Source organism: Brachyhypopomus gauderio, chromosome 8 (genome assembly GCF_052324685.1).
Source record: "Brachyhypopomus gauderio isolate BG-103 chromosome 8, BGAUD_0.2, whole genome shotgun sequence".
In the NCBI taxonomy this organism is placed as follows: Eukaryota; Metazoa; Chordata; class Actinopteri; order Gymnotiformes; family Hypopomidae; genus Brachyhypopomus; species Brachyhypopomus gauderio.
The window spans coordinates 4,213,468-4,237,325 of NC_135218.1; the positions used below are offsets into that span (position 1 = coordinate 4,213,468).

Consider the following 23,858-nt stretch of genomic DNA (forward strand, 5'->3'; position numbering starts at 1 on the left):
GATGCTATCTTAGTTGCATTTAGTTCTTTAACAAGTCCTTGTAAGATTTCATTATGAACACAATTACAAATGTGCACTGAATTCCATAGTTTTAAGAGCAGTCTCAAAACATTCCTGTTTAGATCCGCTTTTAGTTAAAACTATTAAGATAGAGTTTCTTATCTTATTTACTTTACTTTTTATTATCTTACTTACTTCACTTTTTACTTTTTATGTTATTTTAATATTTTTATCTTTAATTTCTTTTAAAATTTTCTTCTGTCTTTTTGTCTTTGTCTTATCTCCTTTTAATGTTTCTTTTATTTATACTGTAAAGCACTTTGAGTTACATGTATGTATGAAAGGTGCTATACAAATAAAGATTATTATTATTATTATTATTATTATAAAACCCTTCGCAGCATTGGGGGTTGAATAAATTTGATCACAACTGTATATATATATATATATATATATATATATATATATATATATATATATATATATATATATATATATATATATATACCTTCCTTGATTCACATATGAGTTCAAGTGACGTCCCATTCCTAATACATAGGGTTCAATATGACGTTGGTCTCCACCCCTTGCAGCTAGAACAGCTTCAAATCGTCTGTGAAGGCCGTCCACAAGGTTTAGGAGGGTGTTTATGGGGATTTTTGACCATTCTTCCAGAAGCGCATATGTGAGGTCACATACTGATGTTGGATGAGAAGACCTGGCTCTCAGTCTCCTCTCTAATTTATTCCAAAGGTGTTCTATTGGGTTGAGGTCAGGACTCTGTGCAGGCCAGTCAAGTTCATCCACACCAGACTCTGCCATCCATGTCTTTATGGACCTTGCTTTGAGGAGGAAGGGGCCAGCTCCAAGCTGTTCCCACAAAGTTGGGAGCATTGAATTGTCCAAAATGTCTTGGTATACTGAAATGTGTGGTAGGCTGAAGCATTCAGAGCTCCTTTCACTGGAACTAAGGGGCCAAGCCCAGCTCCTGAAAAACAACCCCACACCATAATCCCCTCCACCAAACTTTACACTTGGGGCGTGACAATGCAGTCAGACAAGTACCGATCTCCCGACAACCGCCAAACCCAGACTCGTCCATCAGATTGCTGGGGAAGCGCGATTCGTCACTCCAGAGAACACACCTTCACTGCTCCAGTGGCGGTGTACTTTACACCACTGCATCCGACACTTTGCGTTGCACTTGGTGATGTACGGCTTGGATGCAGCTGCTTGACCATGGAACTCAGTCCACGAAGCTCTCTGTACACTGTGTAATAATGTGCCATATTTTGTCAATTGTGATTTTTTTACACCCCAATCGAAATTTGTCCTCCGCTTTTAACCCATCTGTGCAGTCAGAACTAGGGCTGCAACTATCGAATATTTTTGAAATCGAGTATTCTGTCGATTTTTTCATCGATTAATCGAGTAATCGGATAAAATCACACTTTTGTGTTTTTAACACAATAATATTGATAGTGTGTAATGCAACATGAAAGTTCTCTTAAAATGAGCAAGCAATTGGCTGTTATTCCGCTTGGAGAAGCGCAGTTCACGTGCGGATGCTTTCAGTTTAAGTGCTGAAGCATTGAGGAAGTACTGTTATGGTAGGCCCAGTTCTTAATTTGTAAATCAAACGATGCCGGAACGCAAACAGCGGCATGAGACAAGGGGTCACTGAGGCCAACAATGTCACCGGATCGCACACAAAACACAACGCTTAGGCGCACAAATGTCAAAATAACAAGCTAATCCGTTTATATAAATTACTTTTAAATGATTTACGTGTGTTTTATAAGTGTTTTAAGTGCAGAAGTGCATTTTAAGCCTAAATTCCAGCAATTTACAAACCTGAAACACAAAGCAACATAAAAATTTGTCAAATGTTCATCCCCCTGTTTTTGAGGGGTGTTTCTATATACCGCTGAGCTGAACGCTACAGTCATTCGCGAAAGTAACTAGCTTTTAGCTTTATGGAGACGCAGAAAGGCACCGTTAAAAGGGAGAGCTCTTATGTGATTTAGGAAGTCTGAATGTGGATCTTGTGTTTAAAAAATGTCTTTTATAGAATTATTTGTTCAATAACTATTTGTTCCGCCAGGATCCGGCTCAAATTAAGCCCTAGGTAGGCCAGATCCTTTTTACAGTGAATACACTGCACTACGTTGTCCACCTTGCGCAGCGAAAAATTGTCCCACACTTTTGACATTTTTGCCCTTTTACGGACACCGCTATCTTCATTTTGCGCCATTTCCATCAAAACAAATTACGCCGCCTTAAACCTGTGCGTCAGTTATAACAGTCCGTGTAAAACAATGATACCGGAGCTGCGCAGTAGTACAAAGCGGGATTTTAAACATTTAAAAAAGATGGTGACATAAATTAAACGAAGCCTCGAGGCAAAGAATTTGCCTCGAGTATTTTTTGTAATCGAATTACTCAAAGAACCGTTTCAGCTCTAGTCAGAACACACACACTAGTGATTACTAGGGGGCTGTGGATCACACGTGCCCAGAGCGGTGGGCAGCCCTAGCCCGGCGCCCGGGGAGCGGTTGGGGTTAGATGCCTTGCTCAAGGGCACATCAGTCATGGCCTTCCTGGGAATCGAACCCACAACCCTCCGGTCACAAGACCAGTTCCCTAACCGCCAGGCCATGACTGCCCTTGTTCTTGAGCTAATGTGAAGGCCAGATGAATACTGTTCACTCAAATGTAGTGACTGAAGAAAATTGGTGACCCCGCTCAAGCTCCTTCAGTTTACGTGGCCTACCACTTCGTGACTGAGTTGCTATCATTGTCAAACGACACTTCCATTTTCTTGTAATACAACTGACTGTGGAAATGAGGAAATTTCACGACTGGATTTGTTGCACAGGTGGCATCCTATCACAGTTCCACGCTGGAATCCATTGAGCTCCTGAGAGTGACCCATTCTTCCATAAATGTTTGTAAAAAACATTCTCCATGTCTAGGTGCTTAATTTTATACACCTGTGGACATGGAAGTGATTGGAACACCTGATTCTAATCATTTGGATGGGTGAGCGAATACTTTTGGCAATATAGTGTATGTGTGTGTATGTGAACACATATATGTAAACATATATACATTTCATATAAAACATATATGACCCCATATCCTGATAAGACCTTGGCTCACGTGGTCCAAGATACCCTTGTTTAGGCAAAGATCTATTTGCACTATTGAGCAAGCACATTATATGAGATAACCGTACTGAGTTGGGGGGCTGTGACCAAGTTCAGAACTCACAGTCTGTGCACATTACGCTACCAGCACACAGTTATCAGCCTATCCTTGAGTCACACACACACACACACACACACACACACACACACACACACACACACACACACACACACACACACACACAAACACAACTCTGCTTCAACCAGGAAAACTTCCGTAACCCCGAGCCTTTGAAAACAAGTGCATTGCTTCTACAGCCCACACATGACTTTGAAACCTATCTGCTAAAACCCACCTTTCCCCGCCTGTCTAGCTCCTCCCACACGCACTCCCATAGCCGCAGAGCGTCAGAGGTGGGATTAAGAACTCCACAAACACCTTATCTTTCTCTCATTTTTGCTCTCGCTGTCAAATCAACAAATCGCCTTGAAGGACGACGGCAGCCGTGGCTTCCACTGGGGCCACGCCGGCACACTGGTGCCCACAGCAGAGAGCGGACCATCCGTGGCTTTGATCCCGAGGTTATCTTCATGTCCGTTTGGTCACAGATCCTGCTCAGGTAGTATTCATCAGAAATGCAGATCCAGTGTGGCACTATTGTGCTGCTCTAGTTTACACGTATTGCTCAGCAGCAATGCTCCACCACGATGGAGCGTGTCTCTGCTCTTTCCTGCCCCCGGCATCACCAATTCCAAGCCAGTAATGAGGTTAAAAAGGGGAGCGTTTAAACAAGCCGGTCATTACACAACCAGATATTACCCTCCGGTTATCAACCAGGAAATTCTTTGGCTTGTGTACACACTCTGACTCATGTTTGCGAAGCGTGATCTCACAACTGCATGTTTGTAAGGGATTTGCGTGGCCCGGCTTATGTGAAAGGTATGAAAGGTTGAGACTCGTGCGATGTTGCACTCGCTTGGCGTTTGCGCTTTTTCCTTTCAGAATTCGATGACATCTCTTGCTCACAATTCTCACAAATCTTTGATGCATCACACTCATTAGAAAGATTGTCAGGTAAATGGTTTATGGGTCTCCGTGCATGCATAGTTTACTTGAAGTGGAAAGGAAAGGTTTATTGCTTTCATTATTTATTTTGCTATTTTTTTTTCATTGCTTGCCTATATGGGCAAAATGAAGTCATTTTTTTAAATTAACTTACCTCATGAACATAGATAGGTACTTTTCTTTGTTTATTTCTGTGTCAAAGTCATTTCAGGACAGACATTACTCTACTCAGCACAGAGATGTCTAAACACTTCTAAAAACTTCTGATGCAGGTCGAAATTAATAACGCCAGCCGGAAAGTCACTTGGAGGTGAGGGCATAATCGAGCCTTACGGTCCACAGTATGACCGTAGCCTAAAAACACCTCTAAACACTTTGTAGCCTACAAACCCCTCTAAACCCTTCTGTAGGGCCCTGTCGTCCTCCGGACTCGTTAGTACACAGAGATGTTCTGAGCTCATTATGACAGCGGAGCTGCACACAGGGAATAAAAGAAGAAGATGAGCCGCAAAGCTTCACAAACACACACGCACACAAACAGAGTTCAAATTGCCTCCATTAAAAATGCATGAGACGGAGCTCAAAGAGCTCCAGGTGTTAGAAAGCCCAGCACAGCAGTGAGCAGGTTGGCTGTCTGACCAGCTGGCAGGCGCCCGTGTGAGCTATCGCTCCCGTGCCCATCGGTAGCACTTTAATCATCTCTATTGGACTGGACGAGGCGAGCGGAGCTGTGCCCACAGCCGCATGGCTCGCTTCCACACTTTCGCCACCGGGGGCACCAGCGGGCAGCCACGGGGCATCGGGAACCCAGGCACTTGTGCCACCTCTGCAGAAAACACCCTTCTGCTTCTGTGTGGGGATTGTTTGTGGGGTTGTGTGTGTGTGTGTGTGTGTGTGTAGGATAAAAAACCCAAGAAGGGAACGTGTTCTCATCCCTTTCACAAATTTGAAGGAAAGAAATGTTCTTTTTGGTGAGGACATTGGAGTGTGAATCTTCACAACTTTGTGCTGTGAAGGTTTTTTTATACAATGCGTCTTGGAGCCGTCGCCTTAATGGCACGCCGCAGAAAAGTGGAAGTCTGTGCTCAGGTTTGGACCCCTCACTGAACGTCCTCCCACACTTCTGCTGGCGTTGGTAGAAACGTTGCCTCTTCTGTTCAGTGTTTTCTCCTCTCTGCTTTTATTCCACTTAGCTCCCACACAACAATAAAGGACACAAACACATTATACATACTGTTCACTCGAATGTATTTATTTTGACATTTTTTTGGGGTTTGAAATCACTACGGTTTCCTGATACGCAGAACTGCCACAGACTAACATGTTTGTCATCTAACGACCGTTGCACAGCCTTTCAAAAGCACTCAGCCTGAGACGTCCACGTCCGCCGAAGCTCAGCGTGGTCCCTCAGCTTTCCTCGCTGGGCTTCAGTTCTGCACCTCAACTGCGATACGTTTCCCTCTTCCCACCCAAAGGAAAATAAACTACAAGGCACACTTGAGAACAAAGTTCCTGCTTGCTTTTCACATTGCAGTCGCTATTATAACATCTGAGAACCTTCAACCTTCAGAGATAAACGCCATAAACAGAAAATAAACAAGTGTAAACTTCACACTGGAAACTGAGATGGATTCCTAAAGTCAAACTGCACTTTGTTTTTTTTTTGTGTTAGTGAAATGCCATATTAAATATGAATCACTGGGTTGGCGAGGAGGATCTGGCATAGAGAACAGAGTGAGTTTGGACAGAGAGAACCCTTCTCCACTGTAGCAAAAACAAGCTGCACTAAGAGTCATGAGGTTTTACCTGAAAATGCAATTGCGGAGAGAAGTAAAAAGCCTGTTGTGGATCATCATTTCATCATTTCGTTTGACGATTCTTTGTTTACCTTGTTTTAGTAATGTTTGTTCCACCCACAATCCCTTCACACCGACTGATATCTCCTCTATCTCCTCTTGTGCTCCCTGTGATCAGATACTCAATAGACCAAGGCACAGACCAGGAACAGATCTTCCACATTGACGCGGTGTCTGGTGCCATCACCCTGGGGAAGATCTTGGACAGGGAGACGGCGGGTTGGCACAACATCACGGTGACGGCTGTAGAAGCAGGTAAGTTCTCCCCCAGACGCTGACGGCCCGGTCCGGAAGCCTCACGCCTGCCTCCTCCCTTTGAACGGGCGGGCGGCGAGAGCGTGAGGCCCTTCAGCTGTGGTTTTCCCCTCCCGAGCTAACGTGGAGAGAGAGCGAAGCGCTCCGAGGAGAGAGCTGGCCGTCATGTTTCACGACGCACTCGGCAGAAATGGATCAATGACTGTCGCTGTAGGCGAAGCCCAGCTGGACCAGAGTCGATCCAGCGCCGTTTGTCAGTGTGTCTGAATGCGAAGTGGACGTGATCATTGCCTGTCCGTCGCATTTCTGTATAAAATCCCGGTGGATTCGCAGAATGTCCTCCACGTAACTCGACGCATGCATCCTTTTCATTCCGAATGGTTGATATTTAGTTACAAAGCCAATTTCAAGCAAACACTCATGTATCGGACAAATTTGAAGCTATTAGCTGTGTTGAAATTATATCATACCCAGAGGGGTCATATCACAGCAACTCTAAGTGAATCAAGTGTTTAATCTATTTATAACTCTTCTACCATTTGATGATGGATTATATTTATTAAATAACACACAGGGGAGAAGCAAGGCCTTCCAAGGACATCGTTAGGCAAGGACTCAATGCAGAGCATTTTACTAAGCATCGATTGAAATCTGTTACAGCTCGTATTATATTATGAAAGATTATTATCAGCCTGTAGTGCAGAGATGGTACTAATGTAGTGGAACAAAGCCAAGATTTCTACCCTAAAAACTCAGGCCGTCGGGACGGGTGTTCATGACTTTGGAATCTGCGAGACAGACCCCGCACATCTTCCCTTCAGAGGGCACTCGCTTCATGCTTTGCGTTACGTTATGGGCTCATTTTAATGTTAATTGGCCATTTTAAGGGTGACAGAGAGCGACAGTGATTCCTCCTCTCTCAGGCAGAGACACAGGGCTGTCTCTCAGAGATAAAGGCCTCTTTTTTGTCTGCCACTGCACTCGAGCGCACCCACACAAAGTACCGACTAACACAGTCACTTGTCAGCTTCATCAGAATTCCCTCCAAAATATTTCTGTCCGTCATTCTCAGCTTGCATCAGAATGCAGTGCGTTGAAGTCAGCGGGCAAACGGGCCCCGCGCTCGTAAACTCTTTCTGGACAGCCATTTAATGGGACTTGGTATAGCACTCATGAGCGCAGTTAGTGTTTTTCAAAGAGTTCCATTTGCAGATCAATGCAGGGGGAACAGGACGTGCTACCGCTGCCGCCGAAATTAGACAGAAACCCGGTCCGATTTCTAGGCAGCGTTCTCCTGTATCTGCTCACACAATGGAACTCAATTTGCTTGTCGGTCAAAAGCACATGCTGGCTGAGGCAGCTGAAGGTCACCTGGTGCCGGAAAAATGCATATTAACAGGCAAAGGTGATGCGCTGTATGGCCGCCTGTCCATTTCGCCTGTGTTCTGTTCCAAATTCTCCGCCCGTTTAGGGTCTGTAACTTTGTCCGGTTAAAAAGCTGACGTTCTTTTTTGCCGTTTGGGATGTTATCTGGCTTCTTTTTGCCCCAAGCTCCTTTGCAGTGGCAGACTAACCTGGCTTAGAGTGTCAAAAACAGCGAGCTTTCAGTAGGAGCTCTGGCAAACAGCTCAGGTCCTGCCAAACCCTATCTACCAGGAGAGTGACATATAATTTCTTTGGCCTCTGATAGGATGTTTGATATCAAATTGCAGGCAGTTTTTTATTTATTTTTTTTAAGACAGGTAAATAGACAGGTAAAGGACCATGTCTCCCCCCTTAGGGGAAGAAGATACCATGCTAGCTGTTACGTCTTTATCTGGGGAAAGGACATTTGATGAGGGAGAGAAAGAGAGAGTGTGTTTTTGTGTGTGAGAGAGAATGAGTGTGTGTGTGTGTGTGTGTGTGTGTGTGTGTGTGTGTGTGTGTGTGTGTGTGTGTGTTGTGAAAGAGAGAGAGACTTTTTTGTGATGGTTCACCCTTTTTATCTCCTCCGCCAGTGGGAAATGAGATAAACTAAGGTTCTGCTGATTGCCAGGCCAACCCCTTTAGTTTTTGTTTTGTAATATAAATCCAGCAAACAGCGTCAGCAACTCTACCAAACATGTCCAGTAGGCCATCTCAGGAGATGTTTTAAGGGAGTAATATAATTATGTAGCTGAGGCAATGAGTCTCAGGCACATGGCCAAGCATGAGTGTGAGGAACTATGGGGTTTAATTAAGCAGCGCTCTGTTTTCTGGAGGAATACCACGAAGACGTGTGATCACTATAATCCATCTCCACTCACGGAACTGGCACACACGACATCAGCATCCAGCCAGTAGCTTCACGCCCGGTGTCCCGGGTAATATTCACCCCGCCCGTCCAGCACGAAGGATCTGACACAACGAGTACATCAAACTGCTCTCACCAAAATATCAAATTATAGCGCTAATAATTTGCACTGGTCTTTGTGACATTTGTGTGACATTTGAAATCGCCGGAGGCACTGGGACGCCCGCTAGAGTCGAGGCATCTGCCGTCCGCGGCAGAGATCAGCCGTCGAAAGTCAAGACGGCTTCGTTCAGCACGAGCCGTGGCACGAGAGGGCAAGGTCACGGGGGAGGTCCCTCTGGGGCGCTCGCGGACGAGATCAAAGTCAGCGGGTCGAAGTTGTCACGAGCTTGTCATGAAATCAAGCGCTTGCAGTATTCTTTAACGTTCACGTCTGCTGGGTTGTCTGTAGGCGGCGTGCAGTTAGGTAGGAAGGCTCCGGTGAAAACGAAACTAAACATCCAGCCAGCCCAGCAAACAAAACGTCACAGCACACCGGCGCTTCATGCATACGATGATTAAAACGAAACCTGGACTTGATTAAAGGCACACACGGGTGGGAGGGGTGGCGGTCATGTAACTTAATCCATATCGTGGAATACCAACGCTTTACCATGGCGTTTTCGTTTAGGATTTACGACTCCATCTCGCTTCTGTCTTCGTCCTTCGAGCATCAAATCCAGTCATTTTAGTGTCCTTTCCTGGGAACCCGAAACGACCTTTGCGACAGAAGCACATTATGAGTCTGCCATCCTTGAAACTCTCCTCCCCGTTCCTGCACGTGAGTCAGCGCTCACAGCGTTCAGAGCAGCTGCTAGGACGAGTCTTTCGCTGCCTGTTTCCTGATAAGACGTGTGGCCTTCCAACATCTCTGCTGAACCTACAGCAGCTGTTGAGCACGTCTGTAAGATACTGAAATCCACGCTCTTAATATCGCTGTCTCACACGAGTTTAGCCCGGACGTCTGCGTGCATTAAGGGGCTAAAAGCAGCGTCTTTGGTTTAGAACCATGAATCTAGCACGGGGATGGGTGTGTGATTGGGTAGAAACATGGTCCTACAACAGTACTGAAATGTGACCCATTGTTCCAGATTATCACCTGTCAGGGATGTTCCTCAACTAATAGGCCGTGCAGATTAGCAGATTAATGGTTTAGTGATTTAGAAAAGACTGATGTTAATGTGTCAAATAATAACTCTATCGAAGCACCCATAATTATATTTATATATAGTTCATTGTAACTTTTTGCAATATGCATATTTAGTTAAGATTAAATTTTCCAGATATTCATAAACCTTATTGTGGAATGCTAATTATGGATATTAGTAACATCAGATTTACAATCTTGTGTCATTATGTAGCCCACAGAGACAATGTGAAGGTTTATTCAGTAAGTTAAAACTGCATCTGATGCCATAAAATAATGAGCTAGCTGAATGTGACTGAGGACTAGTTACTCTTTCCAACACTTTAACTGTGACCAGTTCATTTTATCAGTATAAAGTAGAATTCATATTAAATTTGAAGGCACTTTTATGCACCTACCACTCTTTAAGAGAATCTCACAGTAAAAATGGGCCAGTGATCCCATGTTTTAATATCTTAACAAGAGTGTAATCAGAATCGCTTTGCAGGCCATTATAAAACTGTTCATGTATATTTATATCATTAAGGAAAGCCCAACTGCGCTCCCCGATCATTAAAGTTGCATGCCGTGTACTGTAGGCAGGCTTGATCTCAAAATAGGCTTGCTAATTCTTGATTTCCTCTCAGAGAATGAGGTTTCTAATGAGCTCGGTTCTTAAGCAGAGTGGGTTTGGGTAGACGCAGCTCTTGGCGGGCCTGTCTGTGATCTTTGAATCAGACGGGGCACGCCCCGGTACTTTTCTGCGCTTAGTCGCAGTGAAGATGTTTTAAAATATCAAAATAATGTATTCCATTGAACTCACTGCAAATGTTGATGGGGAAAGTTGCTCTGAGCTCATACAATAGATTATAATGATGTCGTCATTAGGAGAAGCTATATCATGAATACAGCGCATCATGTTGTAACAGGATGATGGTTTAGAACTCCTGAGAATTCAGGATTCTGAGGACATCACCCCTCCTTCTTCTCCTTCTTGCCAGCAATTAGCAAAGCCAAACATCACCCTTTATTATGTTAATTCACAGAGCAAGACTGAGGCAGCAGCCTCACCCAGAAAGTCTCTGATCACAGAGATCACAGATCACAAACAAGCAGAAACACAAATGCTTCTATCAAATGCTTCTAACACAAATATAGATAGATAGATAGATAGATAGATAGATAGATAGATAAATAGATAGATAGATAGATAGATAGATAGATAGATAGAGGTAGTATAAGAAATGTACAAAGAGCAAGATTCAAGCCTGCTGTTTAGATCACAAACAAGCAGAAACACAAATGCTTCTATCAAATGCTTCTAACACAAATATAGATAGATAGATAGATAGTATAAGAAATGTACAAAGAGCAAGATTCAAGCCTGCTGTTTAGATCATAAACAAGCAGAAACACAAATGCTTCTATCAAATGCTTCTAACACAAATATAGATAGATAGATAGTATAAGAAATGTACAAAGAGCAAGATTCAAGCCTGCTGTTTAGATCACAAACAAGCAGAAACACAAATGCTTCTATCAAATGCTTCTAACACAAATATAGATAGATAGATAGTATAAGAAATGTACAAAGAGCAAGATTCAAGCCTGCTGTTTAGATCATAAACAAGCAGAAACACAAATGCTTCTATCAAATGCTTCTAACACAAATATAGATAGATAGATAGTATAAGAAATGTACAAAGAGCAAGATTCAAGCCTGCTGTTTAGATCACAAACAAGCAGAAACACAAATGCTTCTATCAAATGCTTCTAACACAAATATAGATAGATAGATAGTATAAGAAATGTACAAAGAGCAAGATTCAAGCCTGCTGTTTAGATCATAAACAAGCAGAAACACAAATGCTTCTATCAAATGCTTCTAACACAAATATAGATAGATAGATAGATAGTATAAGAAATGTACAAAGAGCAAGATTCAAGCCTGCTGTTTAGATCATAAACAAGCAGAAACACAAATGCTTCTATCAAATGCTTCTAACACAAATATAGATAGATAGATAGTATAAGAAATGTACAAAGAGCAAGATTCAAGCCTGCTGTTTAGATCACAAACAAGCAGAAACACAAATGCTTCTATCAAATGCTTCTAACACAAATTTAGATAGATAGATATAGTATAAGAAATGTACAAAGAGCAAGATTCAAGCCTGCTGTTTAGATCATAAACAAGCAGAAACACAAATGCTTCTATCAAATGCTTCTAATACAAATATAGATAGATAGATATAGTATAAGAAATGTACAAAGAGCAAGATTCAAGCCTGCTGTTTAGATCATAAACAAGCAGAAACACAAATGCTTCTATCAAATGCTTCTAACACAAATATAGATAGATAGATAGATAGATAGATAATATAAGAAATGTACAAAGAGCAAGATTCAAGCCTGCTGTTTAGATCACAAACAAGCAGAAACACAAATGCTTCTATCAAATGCTTCTAATACAAATATAGATAGATAGATAGATAGTATGAGAAATGTACAAAGAGCAAGATTCAAGCCTGCTGTTTAGATCACAAACAAGCAGAAACACAAATGCTTCTATCAAATGCTTCTAACACAAATATATATAGATAGATAGATAGATAGATAGATAGATAGATAGATAGAGAGCACATGAATTTGTTTTCCTGTCTTTTCCTCTCCTTTTCCAGCCTGCTGTTTAGATCACAACATTTATCAGTGATGCAGTGATGCAACGCGACCATGCTAATTTTCGCTAGCAATGATATGGGATTTCCTATATAACATTAGCATCAAGCTAATTGCGCCATATAATTTCTTAGCTTTTCAAACGCGAATTCAAACGCGGAAACAGAAAGTGTTTGATTACAACAAATATTATATAGTATAGTATATGAAATATACAAAGAGCAAGATTCAAACATTTTTATTTATTTTTATTGTTTGACGGGACTCATTAGAGAAACTGTCGTCTCTACGTGCGATTGAATTGTAACTTTTGAAACACGAGTCTACAAATTTTCTGCCGTTTGTTGTAGTATCGGTAACATACAGTCTGCTTGTAACTTCAACTTTTTCGTGAAGTATCACGTTTGGTGTTTTGGTCATATGAGCTTGGGGGTGAGCCAGCTTGTGCTTTGGCAGGCGTATGAGCTGGGGGTGAGCCGCTTCCACCGCATTACCAAGACAATGGGCGTTAATCCCTTCACAGCAGGGGAGTGGGCTACATGGACCCTACCAAGCCCTGTGAAATTTTTCGCTTCTCTAGGAGCTCTAGTGTTAATGAACCATTATACAATCTGTTTATGAGGTTCCATGAACAGCACAGCCTAAAATAATGGTTGTTACTCAGTTGTAATGTAAAGAACATATACAGATTACCACCTTTATAGAATATACGTGTGATGCTGACTATATATCAGGCTCTACAGTGAAGAAAATTAACCCAATCTCTGGCATGCATTCCTTCCCTCTACCTTCTCTTTCTCTCACTCGCCCTCTTTCTCGCTCTCTCTCTTTCCCTCTCTCCCTCTTTCTCGCTCTCTCTCTCTCTCTCTCTCTCTCTCTCTCTCTTCCTCTCTCACTCCAGATAACCAGTCCATGGCTTCTCAGGCAGCAGTTAGCATCCGTATTCTGGATGTGAATGACAATCCACCAGAGTTGGCCACACCTTACGAAGCCTCCATCTGTGAGGATGCAAAACCTGGCCAGGTGAGATAAAGCCAGCACGCTCATTTATTCACATCTCACCTTTTCATTTTTTAAAAGCCACCGAGTATCATGAATGTGGCACATGCAGATATGGTCGTGTCCGAATTTGAAAGCATGGCTGTCACTTCACACAAAAAAACCCCCCCAAAAAACAGCAAATGGTCTGTGTTTCACACGCTACTGTCAGCCGTGTATCGTTCCACGGATATCTCTGCATGACTGATTGGAAGTTGTTGACATGCTTGTTACCGCTGGCTTCCTGTGTTGATATCTCGGTCAGCTTTAAAAGGACAAATGCCCGCACGCAAGACGCGCTCGCAATCCGATGCAAAAGACGCGGATCCGCGGCTGACGTTTAGCGGAGCGCGAGCCTTTGAAGAGTGGCCGGGCGAACTGGCTCTTTGCCTCAGATGATGGAGTGGTCACATCCTAATTGCATTGTGACTTCACCTTATCTGCCATGTGCCTGCATTAGTTTACACGGGGGCATTATACGTCTTGCCAAATTTCGGTACGTCAGCCTCATCTGATGTGGCTGGGCTAATTAAGTTTGATCTAACCTCCTCATCCCTCTTCCTGGAGGTTGGGGGCAAATTTACGAATGGAAGCATTTTAAAGGGATTCTGTGTCTGTGATCCTGACCCTTCAGGTCGCCCATATTTGGAGGGAAAAAAGTACTGGGGGCAGTCCTGAGCAATTGGTGTGTGTCAGTGTTAGTACAAAGCCAATCCCTTTTCCTTTTTTTGTCAAAATTGTTTCATTATTGCCCAGCTGCTAGTTTGGACCTTTTTCAATTTGAAAGAATGATCTGTCTGACACTTTGTTCCAAAGGCAATTTATAAACTGGTTTTCAGAAGGACTGCAAACTTAGACATGGTACCTGTTCAGTAAGCTTCTCTGAGATGCCCCTGTGCATGTCAACAACAACATGATATCAAATGTAACGTTATTGCCTTGTGAATGATTTTCAAATTTTGCACAGAAAAGGTTTAAATATACCAAGCATGCATTTTACTATATGTTACTTGAAATCCATTCAAAAGGAATCAGAATAATGATTTATAAAAGCTGCCCCATAAACAGTTGAAATGTTTGTCTATCTGTATTTATCTTTGGCTGATAACATCAAATAATTTAATAGTACGTTCTCTCCGCTAAGCTAAAAAAAGTCGTAGGGAAGCCTCTTTCCATTTTCTTCTTTTTTTCTATTCATTTCTTTTCTTTACCTTTGTTGGAATGACTCAGAGTGCTTCCTTCAGATTATTACATCCTGCAAGACCTGAATGAGCCACTGTTGTATATGAACAGCCCAGATCTCCTGCGTTCTCTCACGCTGACATCTGAAGCACGTACCTATAGTACACTACGTGTGGAGCTGTCTGGATTACATCTGAAGCACGTACCTATAGTACACTACGTGTGGAGCTGTCTGGATTACATCTGAAGCACATACCTATAGTACACCATGTGTGGAGCTGTCATGATTACATCTGAAGCACGTACCTAGAGTACACTACGTGTGGAGCTGTCTGGATTACATCTGAAGCACATACCTATAGTACACCATGTGTGGAGCTGTCATGATTACATCTGAAGCACGTACCTATAGTACACCATGTGTGGAGCTGTCATGATTACATCTGAAGCACGTACCTATAGTACACTACGTGTGGAGCTGTCTGGATTACATCTGAAGCACGTACCTATAGTACACTACGTGTGGAGCTGTCTGGATTACATCTGAAGCACATACCTATAGTACACCATGTGTGGAGCTGTCATGATTACATCTGAAGCACGTACCTATAGTACACTACGTGTGGAGCTGTCTGGATTACATCTGAAGCACTTACCTATAGTACACTACGTGTGGAGCTGTCATGATTACATCTGAAGCACGTACCTATAGTACACTACGTGTGGAGCTGTCATGATTACATCTGAAGCACGTACCTATAGTACACTACGTGTGGAGCTGTCATGATTACATCTGAAGCACGTACCTATAGTACACTACGTGTGGAGCTGTCTGGATTACATCTGAAGCACGTACCTATAGTACACTACGTGTGGAGCTGTCTGGATTACATCTGAAGCACGTACCTATAGTACACTACGTGTGGAGCTGTCTGGATTACATCTGAAGCACGTACCTATAGTACACCATGTGTGGAGCCTTCAAGTTGACATCTGAAGCACATACCCATAGTTCACTACGAGTGGAGCCGTTGTCTACAATTCAATTGACAAGCCAACACATCTTTTTCTTTTCAGCGCTGAGTGGCCCGTAAATCCTCCCATGACCACTCTGCTAATAGTGGCCTGCGCGTGGCGTTTCTCATCACAGGAGGGCTGGATGATTATGCCGTGTGCGCGGTAATCTTTAACAAATGGACTCGGTCAAGGTGTGATATGTCTCATTCTTTGTCACGCGCTTTAGGCTCGGCGAGATCCAATTATCATGTGTGGAGCAGAGGCATGATTAAGAAAATAAATAAATAAAACGAGAAGGAAAAAGGATGACTTTAAAACAAGGCCCCCACGCTGGAAGCCACATTTATATGTGTAATGAGGCCTAGACTTTCTTCTCCATCCAGAGACAATTAGCTAAGTGCTAAGCGCTAACTGCCTCTCAGTCCTTCTGTGCTGGCTCATCTCAGAAGAGTATTACTCCTCCCCGCCCAGTGGCAGCACATTAACCTTCAGCTGATTATCACAGAGAGTCGAGTTATCAATCTGAAATATTAATTGCTTTCATATCCCAGGTGGGAGACGCTCTTCTGTGGTAGCTAGCGAGCTATAGGAGCCCTGCCTGCGTCGGGACTGTTCGCGCGGGATCAAAAGGTGTTGATAAAAGCAAACCGGTGTTCGTCAGTTTGCGTGGGCGGTGTCGATCTTGTTGACGGCGGGGCCCGTTTACAGGCTCAGCTGTGAACCTGCTAGTTGAGGATAAAATGAAAGAGCGTAGACCAAAAGTGGAAACCTGCATTTCATCTTTTCTGTAGATCCTGCAAATACACGTCACTGAACGATGTGGTAATATAACATATTGGAAGGGCAGAGACAAGTCCATCATAAATCCGGTTTTATTGGTGGTATTTTAATCTGCAGTATTTTATTATGTGTTCCGAGAGGTTTTAAATTACAACACTGCAGCTATGAATGTTGTCCATAGCCCAACTCCTGAACTCTTAAGATGTAATGGCTATCGCTACTACACTGACATGGTAGCAAGAACACGTCGTAGATGAGCGTAAACACAGAATTCGATCATTTTCCCCCTTGTAGTTTTCTGTGATAGCCTGGAATCAACAGGTCTTTGAGAGAAAACCTGTTGAACTACACAACCTTTTTTGTCCCCATAGCACTGTTTATGTGTTCAACAGTTTTTTTTCTGAGAGCTTTGAACACAGTAGATAAAAAAACAACATTATTTTCCTGAATGAGGTTTTGAAAAAACGAAAACACTTCCATTGTTACATAGCTCAAGTATTTACCCCTCCTCTCCAGTGTGTCCCTTAACAACAGAAAGAAACAGTTGTTTGGTCAAACAAGTGAACACACACACACACACACACATACACACAGGTGAACACACACGCACACACACACAGACACACACACACACACACACACACACACACACACACACACACAACTGAACGCACAGGACTAGCGTTTCCATTTATGCACTTTAACCCTCTGGTATTTTTAAAGAAGGACCCCGTCCTTTGTTTTGTACCCTCATGCAGAGATTGTTGTAATGAGAAAACCTCGTATCCTTACATATATTATGCATTGTCAAACTGCCTTTAGGAAAAAAAAGTTTTTCCTGTGAATGTTTGTACATGTGCATGTACAAGTGATTTTTAACTTATAAAACAGTGGTAGGCTTTGTGTTTTTGTCTTATTATATGTAAAATGTCGAATCATCCAATCATATGGCAGCAACTCAATGCGATTAGGCATGTAGACATGGCCAAGACGATCTGCTGCAGTTCAAACTGAGCATCAGAATGGGGAATGACTTTCAACATGGCATGGTTGTTGGTGCCAGACGTGCTGGTCTGAGTATTTTAGAAACTGGGATTTTCACACACAACCATCTCTAGAGTTTACAGAGAATGGTCAGAAAAAGAGAAAATATCCAGTGAGCGGCAGTTATGTGGGCTCAAATGCCTTGTTGATGTTAAAGGTCAGAGGAGAATGGCCAGACTGGTTTGAGCTGATAGAATGGCAACAGTAACTCAAATAACAGTTACAACTGAGACATGCAGAAGAGCATCTCTGAACATACAACACGTCGAACCTTGAGGCGGATGGGCTACAGCAGCAGAAGACCACACCGGATGCCACTCCTGTCAGCTAAGAACAGCAAATTGAGGCTACAATTTGCACGCGCTAACCGAAATTGGACAATAGAAGATTGGAAAAATGTTGCCTGGTCTGATGAGTCTCGATTTCTGCTGCAACATTTGGATGGTAGGATCAGAATTTGGCATCAATAACATGAAAGCATGGATACATCCTGCCTTGTATCAGTGGTTCAGACTGGTGATGGTGGTTCAATGGTGTGGTGGATATTTTCCTGGCACACTTTGGGCCAATTATTAGCCTACCTGAGTATTGTTGTTGACCATGTCCATCCCTTTATGACCACAGTGTACCCATCTTCAGATGGCTACTTCCAGCAGGATAACATGTGAATCATCTCAGACTGGTTTATTCAACACAACAACACTGTACTTGAATGTCCTCCACAGTCACCAGATCTCAATCCAGTAGAGCACCTTTGGGATGTGGTGGAACGGGAGATTCACATCATGGATGTGCAGCTGACAAATCTGCAGCAACTGTGTGATGTTATCATGTCAATATGGACCAGACTCTCTGAGGAATGTTTCCAGTACCTTGTTGAATCTATGCCACAAAGGATTAAGGCAGTTCTGAAAGCAAAAGGGGGTCCAACCCGGTACTAGCAAGGTGTACCTAATAAAGTGGCGGGTGTGTGTGTGTGTGTGTGTATATACAGTACAGCTGTGTTGTAAATTAACTTCTAATCTTTCTGTTTATCATACACTTCCAAATGCATGTATCTATAATTGCAGAATGAATTGTGTTTGCCGACCATGTCTGTAATGCATACGGATAACAAAATATCCAGAGAAAACACACCGATTATGTTCAGGAAGTTAAAATTGTATTTGATGTGTACATCACTGAATCTGCATCGTTTGAAAGAACCATGAATCTCATGTTTGTCAAGCAGTGAGAAGTCCATTTTTCCCCTTCTTTTTTTTTCCTCATTTAATATCAACACAATGAGAGAGATTTTTTTGTCAACGCAAGTTAAATACTATTACAAGAAAAAAAAAAAAGAACAGTTCTTTCATGTTTGTAGGCATTCTTTACCTGGGCATCATAGTATGCCCCCTCTGGTTATATACAAAGATAACTTGCGGCTTGAACACTTTGCCTAAGCTGTATAGCAACTGATCACTTACAGCAAGACCTGGAGTAACTGTTTGACTGACGGATCTAGGATTGTGCCATTAGCTGGTTGTCTTCTTTATTCTACCACACATGGGAAAGGTGTATATTTTACCAGAGCAAACTTAATTAATGTTCTAGGTGAGCTCTGTTGTACAACACAGCCCAATGGGGATTTTAACCCCTGTTGTTTGTGAACACACTTAAAGTGAAAAATGACAATCGAAATCTCTCTTTTTCAAACCTAAAGGCTACAGCGTGATCCTGTGAAGGTTTAGCATAATAAATTGCACTCGTTAAGGTGCAGCCCTCCGCGTGCCACCTGCTGCAGCCTTAATTCTGGATCCACAGCTCCATGTTAACCGGTAGCTTATTGTTGTGAGCTGTGGTGTGTTGTAGCCCTCTCCCCCACACTCTGTGCTGGGCCATTCATCACTCTGAAGCAGCCCCATGGACCAGCTGATAATTACGTGTATTTGTCTCTCACCTGCCCTGCAGTGGTCAGCCGAACTTTGTCCTCAGCTATAAACCGGTTCATTCCACGGGAAATGAACGCACGGTCGTGGTTCCCTGTGTCGGAAACCGTGTAAAATGCCGCGTCTCTTAACGAGTTGGTCACGAAAGTGGAATCTTGATAATGTTAATATTTCTTAGTAAGTGGGAAGAAAAAAAGAAAAATAATCACAGAACAGTTTAAGAAATATCGTGAATCATATTGTTATAAATCTTGAAGAAAGAATATGGCACTTGCACAGCAATTCCATGGCCTGTTTATGCAGTATTGTACTTAGAATGATTGCTTACACTTACTCTGTAGTTATGCATAATAGGCTAGCATACATTTCACAGTCAAAAGATGTAATCCATCATTATGACACCTCTGTTGCCTGCTGACTGACTGGACCTGAGTCCTGTGTCCTGTCTACATTGTATCTACCCTTGTCGGCCTCTTTCAGGTGTGGACTGCTGTTTGCAAGAGGGCGGGTGTTCACCGGATACTTTTAATACACCTTTCCACTGTAAATCAACTTGTCAGAATTGATAATGAAAACACTTATAGTTAGTATGTGAACCGATATATGTGTAAGTATATTCATGTGCACAAAAAAATCCAGAATTTTTTTCATTTATGAAAAAAATTAAAAAGATTGGAAACATGTCACAACATTGCAGAGAACAAGACATCTTTCCTTGACACCAACATCTGAGCAAACCAAATGAAACTGACTGAAAAAGCACTGCTGGGTATCCGTGCAGATACAGACTACATTTACCTAATTAAGTGATAAGCCTTTCACTTAAGCCTTTTTTGTCCAAATCAAAAAAAAAAAAAATCCAAACCCACTTCTCGTCCCCAAGCGTGGATACACATACAGTAATATCAGAGTGCTATATATAGTGCTATATGTCACAGTTCTATATATGGAAGTATAGTAGCATGCATCGTTGGCCCAATTACATGAAGTTTGAACCTCTGCCTTGTTCACATGCTTCTTCTCAACACCCTTGCGCTGACATGCGTCTCCGATCAGGTTTCCGAAGGCGAAGCAGCGGGATCAGATTATCCAAAAGCTCTAAATGTATGGAATTTGATCTCATTTGAGGGATGTTAACGCAGCATGCTTGTGTTTAAGGATGGGGGAATAAATCAGAGGGGAGGAGGGGTGGGAGAGGAGGGGCGGGAGACATAAATAAAAGGCTTTACGAGACAGCGCATAAGTAGCTTTGGCTCAGGGACCTGGCTCCCCAGCTTGAGACACAACAGTCACGCACACAACAAAGAGACAGAGAGAGAGGAAAGGTACACAGATAGACAGATAGGCAGACAGAGGGAGAGAGAGGGGGGGGGAGCGTTTATGTGCCGTCTGGATGGATTTAATGTTTAACGTTAAAGTGAATTAAGAGATTTTCAAAATCCTAAGCAAACCTGACCACATTTAGCCATGTTATGACATAGGGAGAGAGAGAGAGAGAGAGAGAGTTAGATTTAATGTTTAACCTTAAAGTGAATTAAGAACGTGTGTAAATCCTAACCAAAACTGACCACATTTTGCCGTGTTATGACACATTTTAAGACATTTTAAACCATTTACTTACTTGCACAGTCTGTAGCAGGAATCATTGGTTATCTTCAGGGAGATGGAGTTTCCCTCACTGGGTCTCCAGTTGTGAATCTGCGGTACACCTAATCCAGCCACACTCGATTAGATGCGCTGGAACCATGTGGTGGCCGATTGAAGTGTTGTGAAATTTGCTGCCATCAGAACCGCCTACTAAGTGACTCGCTTTGCTAGCAGACTTAGTAAACAAGCCAAACATGGCACGACCATGTCACCATACATGCTATAAAAACTGACTTAAGAGTCCCTGTTACAGTCTGGAATGCAGCCAAGATGAATTTTTCCTCAAATCAGATTAATCTGCCAAGTTATGGCTCACTTGATTCAACCAAGGGGAAAGAACAAAGAAGTAATATAATTCTGGCAATGAATCATATTGCCCTACATCCTATTTGAACATGTTCACCTGAAGCAGTTCCTGATCACACGTAATAGTGTAATTAACTGTACTGACGAATTAACTGACGAACATTTTCATCTTGCTCTTCCACTTTGATTACTGTAATAATGGTTTACATCCTGCTGTGTGTTTGTGCGAGCAGCAGGCCCACTGCACACGTGTGCACCAGATCGAAGGCCTAATGCCACGCTGATATTATTAAACATGTCTGTTTAACGAAGTGCCACCGTTTTTACGGCAATTTCCATTTGCTAAACTTTATTGTGTCCACTTTATTGCATATCATAAATTATTATAGAAGACAAAGCCTCAAGAACAGCGTCTATAAATTTGAAGGGGACGAACCTCCTATAGCTTCCTTCACCTTTTCAGTTGCCAGGGTCATATTTTCTTTGCCCTAAATTCAAAGTGTACCCTGGAGAAGGCTGTCCCAAGCTTGATTTGTAAGATCATAAATTTGATTAAAACCCATAGGAGTCCAATAGGCATGGCCATGTAACTGCTGTATGCATTCTTAATATATTTCAGGCTTGACACAGTCTCTGACTGCAACAAAATAAAGACTTTAAAAAATGCATAGGATGTTAAATTGCATAATATCTACGAGGCGGGTGTACTGTAGGCAGACGGTAGGCACATGTCTGAGAATAGAGCTATATAAAGACTGATGTATTTACCATTGATGCAGAAGATGAAAAGAAGATAAGTGTGAGGATTGCTGGGTTTTCCTTTCAGTTTAATTTAGTGGGACGTTGAGCTAGTCCCCTACACGGGCCGTTTGCTTTTAACTAGCATTCCATTCTTTTTCCTCAGCGTTTGATCAAATTGTTTGTCTGTTTCTGTTTTAGCAGTCCTTTTCAACTGGCTTTCACCTGAACAGTAGGTTACTGGTTCACTCCATGATCACTTGAATCAGGCCATAAGAGATACCTAGCATTGTTAGCTCAATGTCATTAGCTAGGTCTTCCGTTAGCCTTGTTAGCCCATTGTTCATCAGCCCATTGTTAGTCCATTGTTAGCCTATTATCATTAGCTAGGTCTTCCGTTAGCCTTGTTAGCCCATTGTTCATCAGCCCATTGTTAGTCCATTGTTAGCCTATTATCATTAGCTAGGTCTTCAGTACACTTTGTCAGGCCACTGTCAGTAGTTACATCTTCCGATAACATGGTTAGACCATTGCAATTAGGCTTTATTGATGTAAAACTAAGATACCAATCTCTGCGTACTGTTTAATTTAATGAGCTAGGCTTCCATGCAGGAACGATATGCTAAAGTTCTGTAATGCGTCAAATATGTGAAAAATGCTGACATGTTTATATGTCTTAGAATAGTGCGCCTTTGAAGCAATTTCTTAACAAGTCTTTCCTGTGATATTTCATTTTATGAGGCTTGAGCTGGAATGAGTAATAGTGAAATAAGTAAGGCCAGAGAGAGAGTGTGTCGTGCAAAGATCATAAGATGTTGAGTGCTCTATTACATTAGCCCATTCCTTTAATTACTAGTAGGCCAGCATGTGTGATCCCCAGTTGTGGCACTGAATGAGAAAGTGAAGCCCGGGGTCTTCTTCTGTTCTCACTCTCTTTTCCTCCACACCAGAGTGACTCTCTGCAGCCAGGTTTTGCATGCATATGTAACTCTAATTGGATGTTTAGTCCAATTAAGAGTGAGCTTATGCCAAAACACATCAAACGCAGACTAGCTGTATCAGACTGAGACAGAGGTCAGTGTCACAGTGCAACAGGGAAAGAATTATGAATATCAGAAGGAGAGAAGATAAAATTGAGGTGAAAAAGTTTACTATAAAAAGACAGATAGATACAGAGAGGGAGAGAGAGAAGAGGAATTACTGAAACCCTTAACCCTTTTCCCTTTCGAGTATTTCCTCTGTGAATAGTAAAAGTGAGCACAGATCACTTTAAAGGCACATGTAAGTGGCAGAATTATTCACCTGGGAGTTACCACAGCAGCCTCTAATCAGACCTCGTCAAACCAGCCATGTCCTCCAGGATAAGCACCTGAGACCCAGCACACACGAGATGCATCCAATTGCACAGCCGGAGAGCCAACTGCAGTTCTAGACCTGCAGTTTTAGACCTGCAGTTCTAGACGTGCTGTAGTTTTAGACATGCGCCACCTAGCGGCTCGGAATGTAGCTAACGACAGCCAACTGCAGTTCTAGACCAGCAGTTCCAATGCATGCCGTAGGCTCAGGGGCTTGTATAGTGTAATAATCCATTGTATAAAGAGTTTATTTGTTAAATATGCCCATTGATTCTCAATTGTTTTAGCCAAATCTATAGGCCTAACATTTGACAAGTTTTAAACGATAATGTACACCACATTTTGTATTTAAATAGAAGTAGTATGCCTCATTTTCCCTGT

The 23,858-nt window shown here is 42.4% G+C and overlaps 1 protein-coding gene across 2 annotated transcripts in view; it reads left to right on the forward strand.

The window, feature by feature from the left end:
- The window catches only part of cdh22 (cadherin 22), a 141,580-nt gene that overhangs the window by 95,045 nt on the left and 22,677 nt on the right, over positions 1-23,858 (forward strand). For both annotated transcript variants that reach the window (XM_077013855.1, XM_077013856.1), the window contains 2 exons: positions 6,190-6,326; positions 13,344-13,465. In XM_077013855.1, the coding sequence (XP_076869970.1) occupies positions 6,190-6,326; positions 13,344-13,465 (259 nt within the window). The remainder of the gene's footprint in view (positions 1-6,189; positions 6,327-13,343; positions 13,466-23,858) is intronic.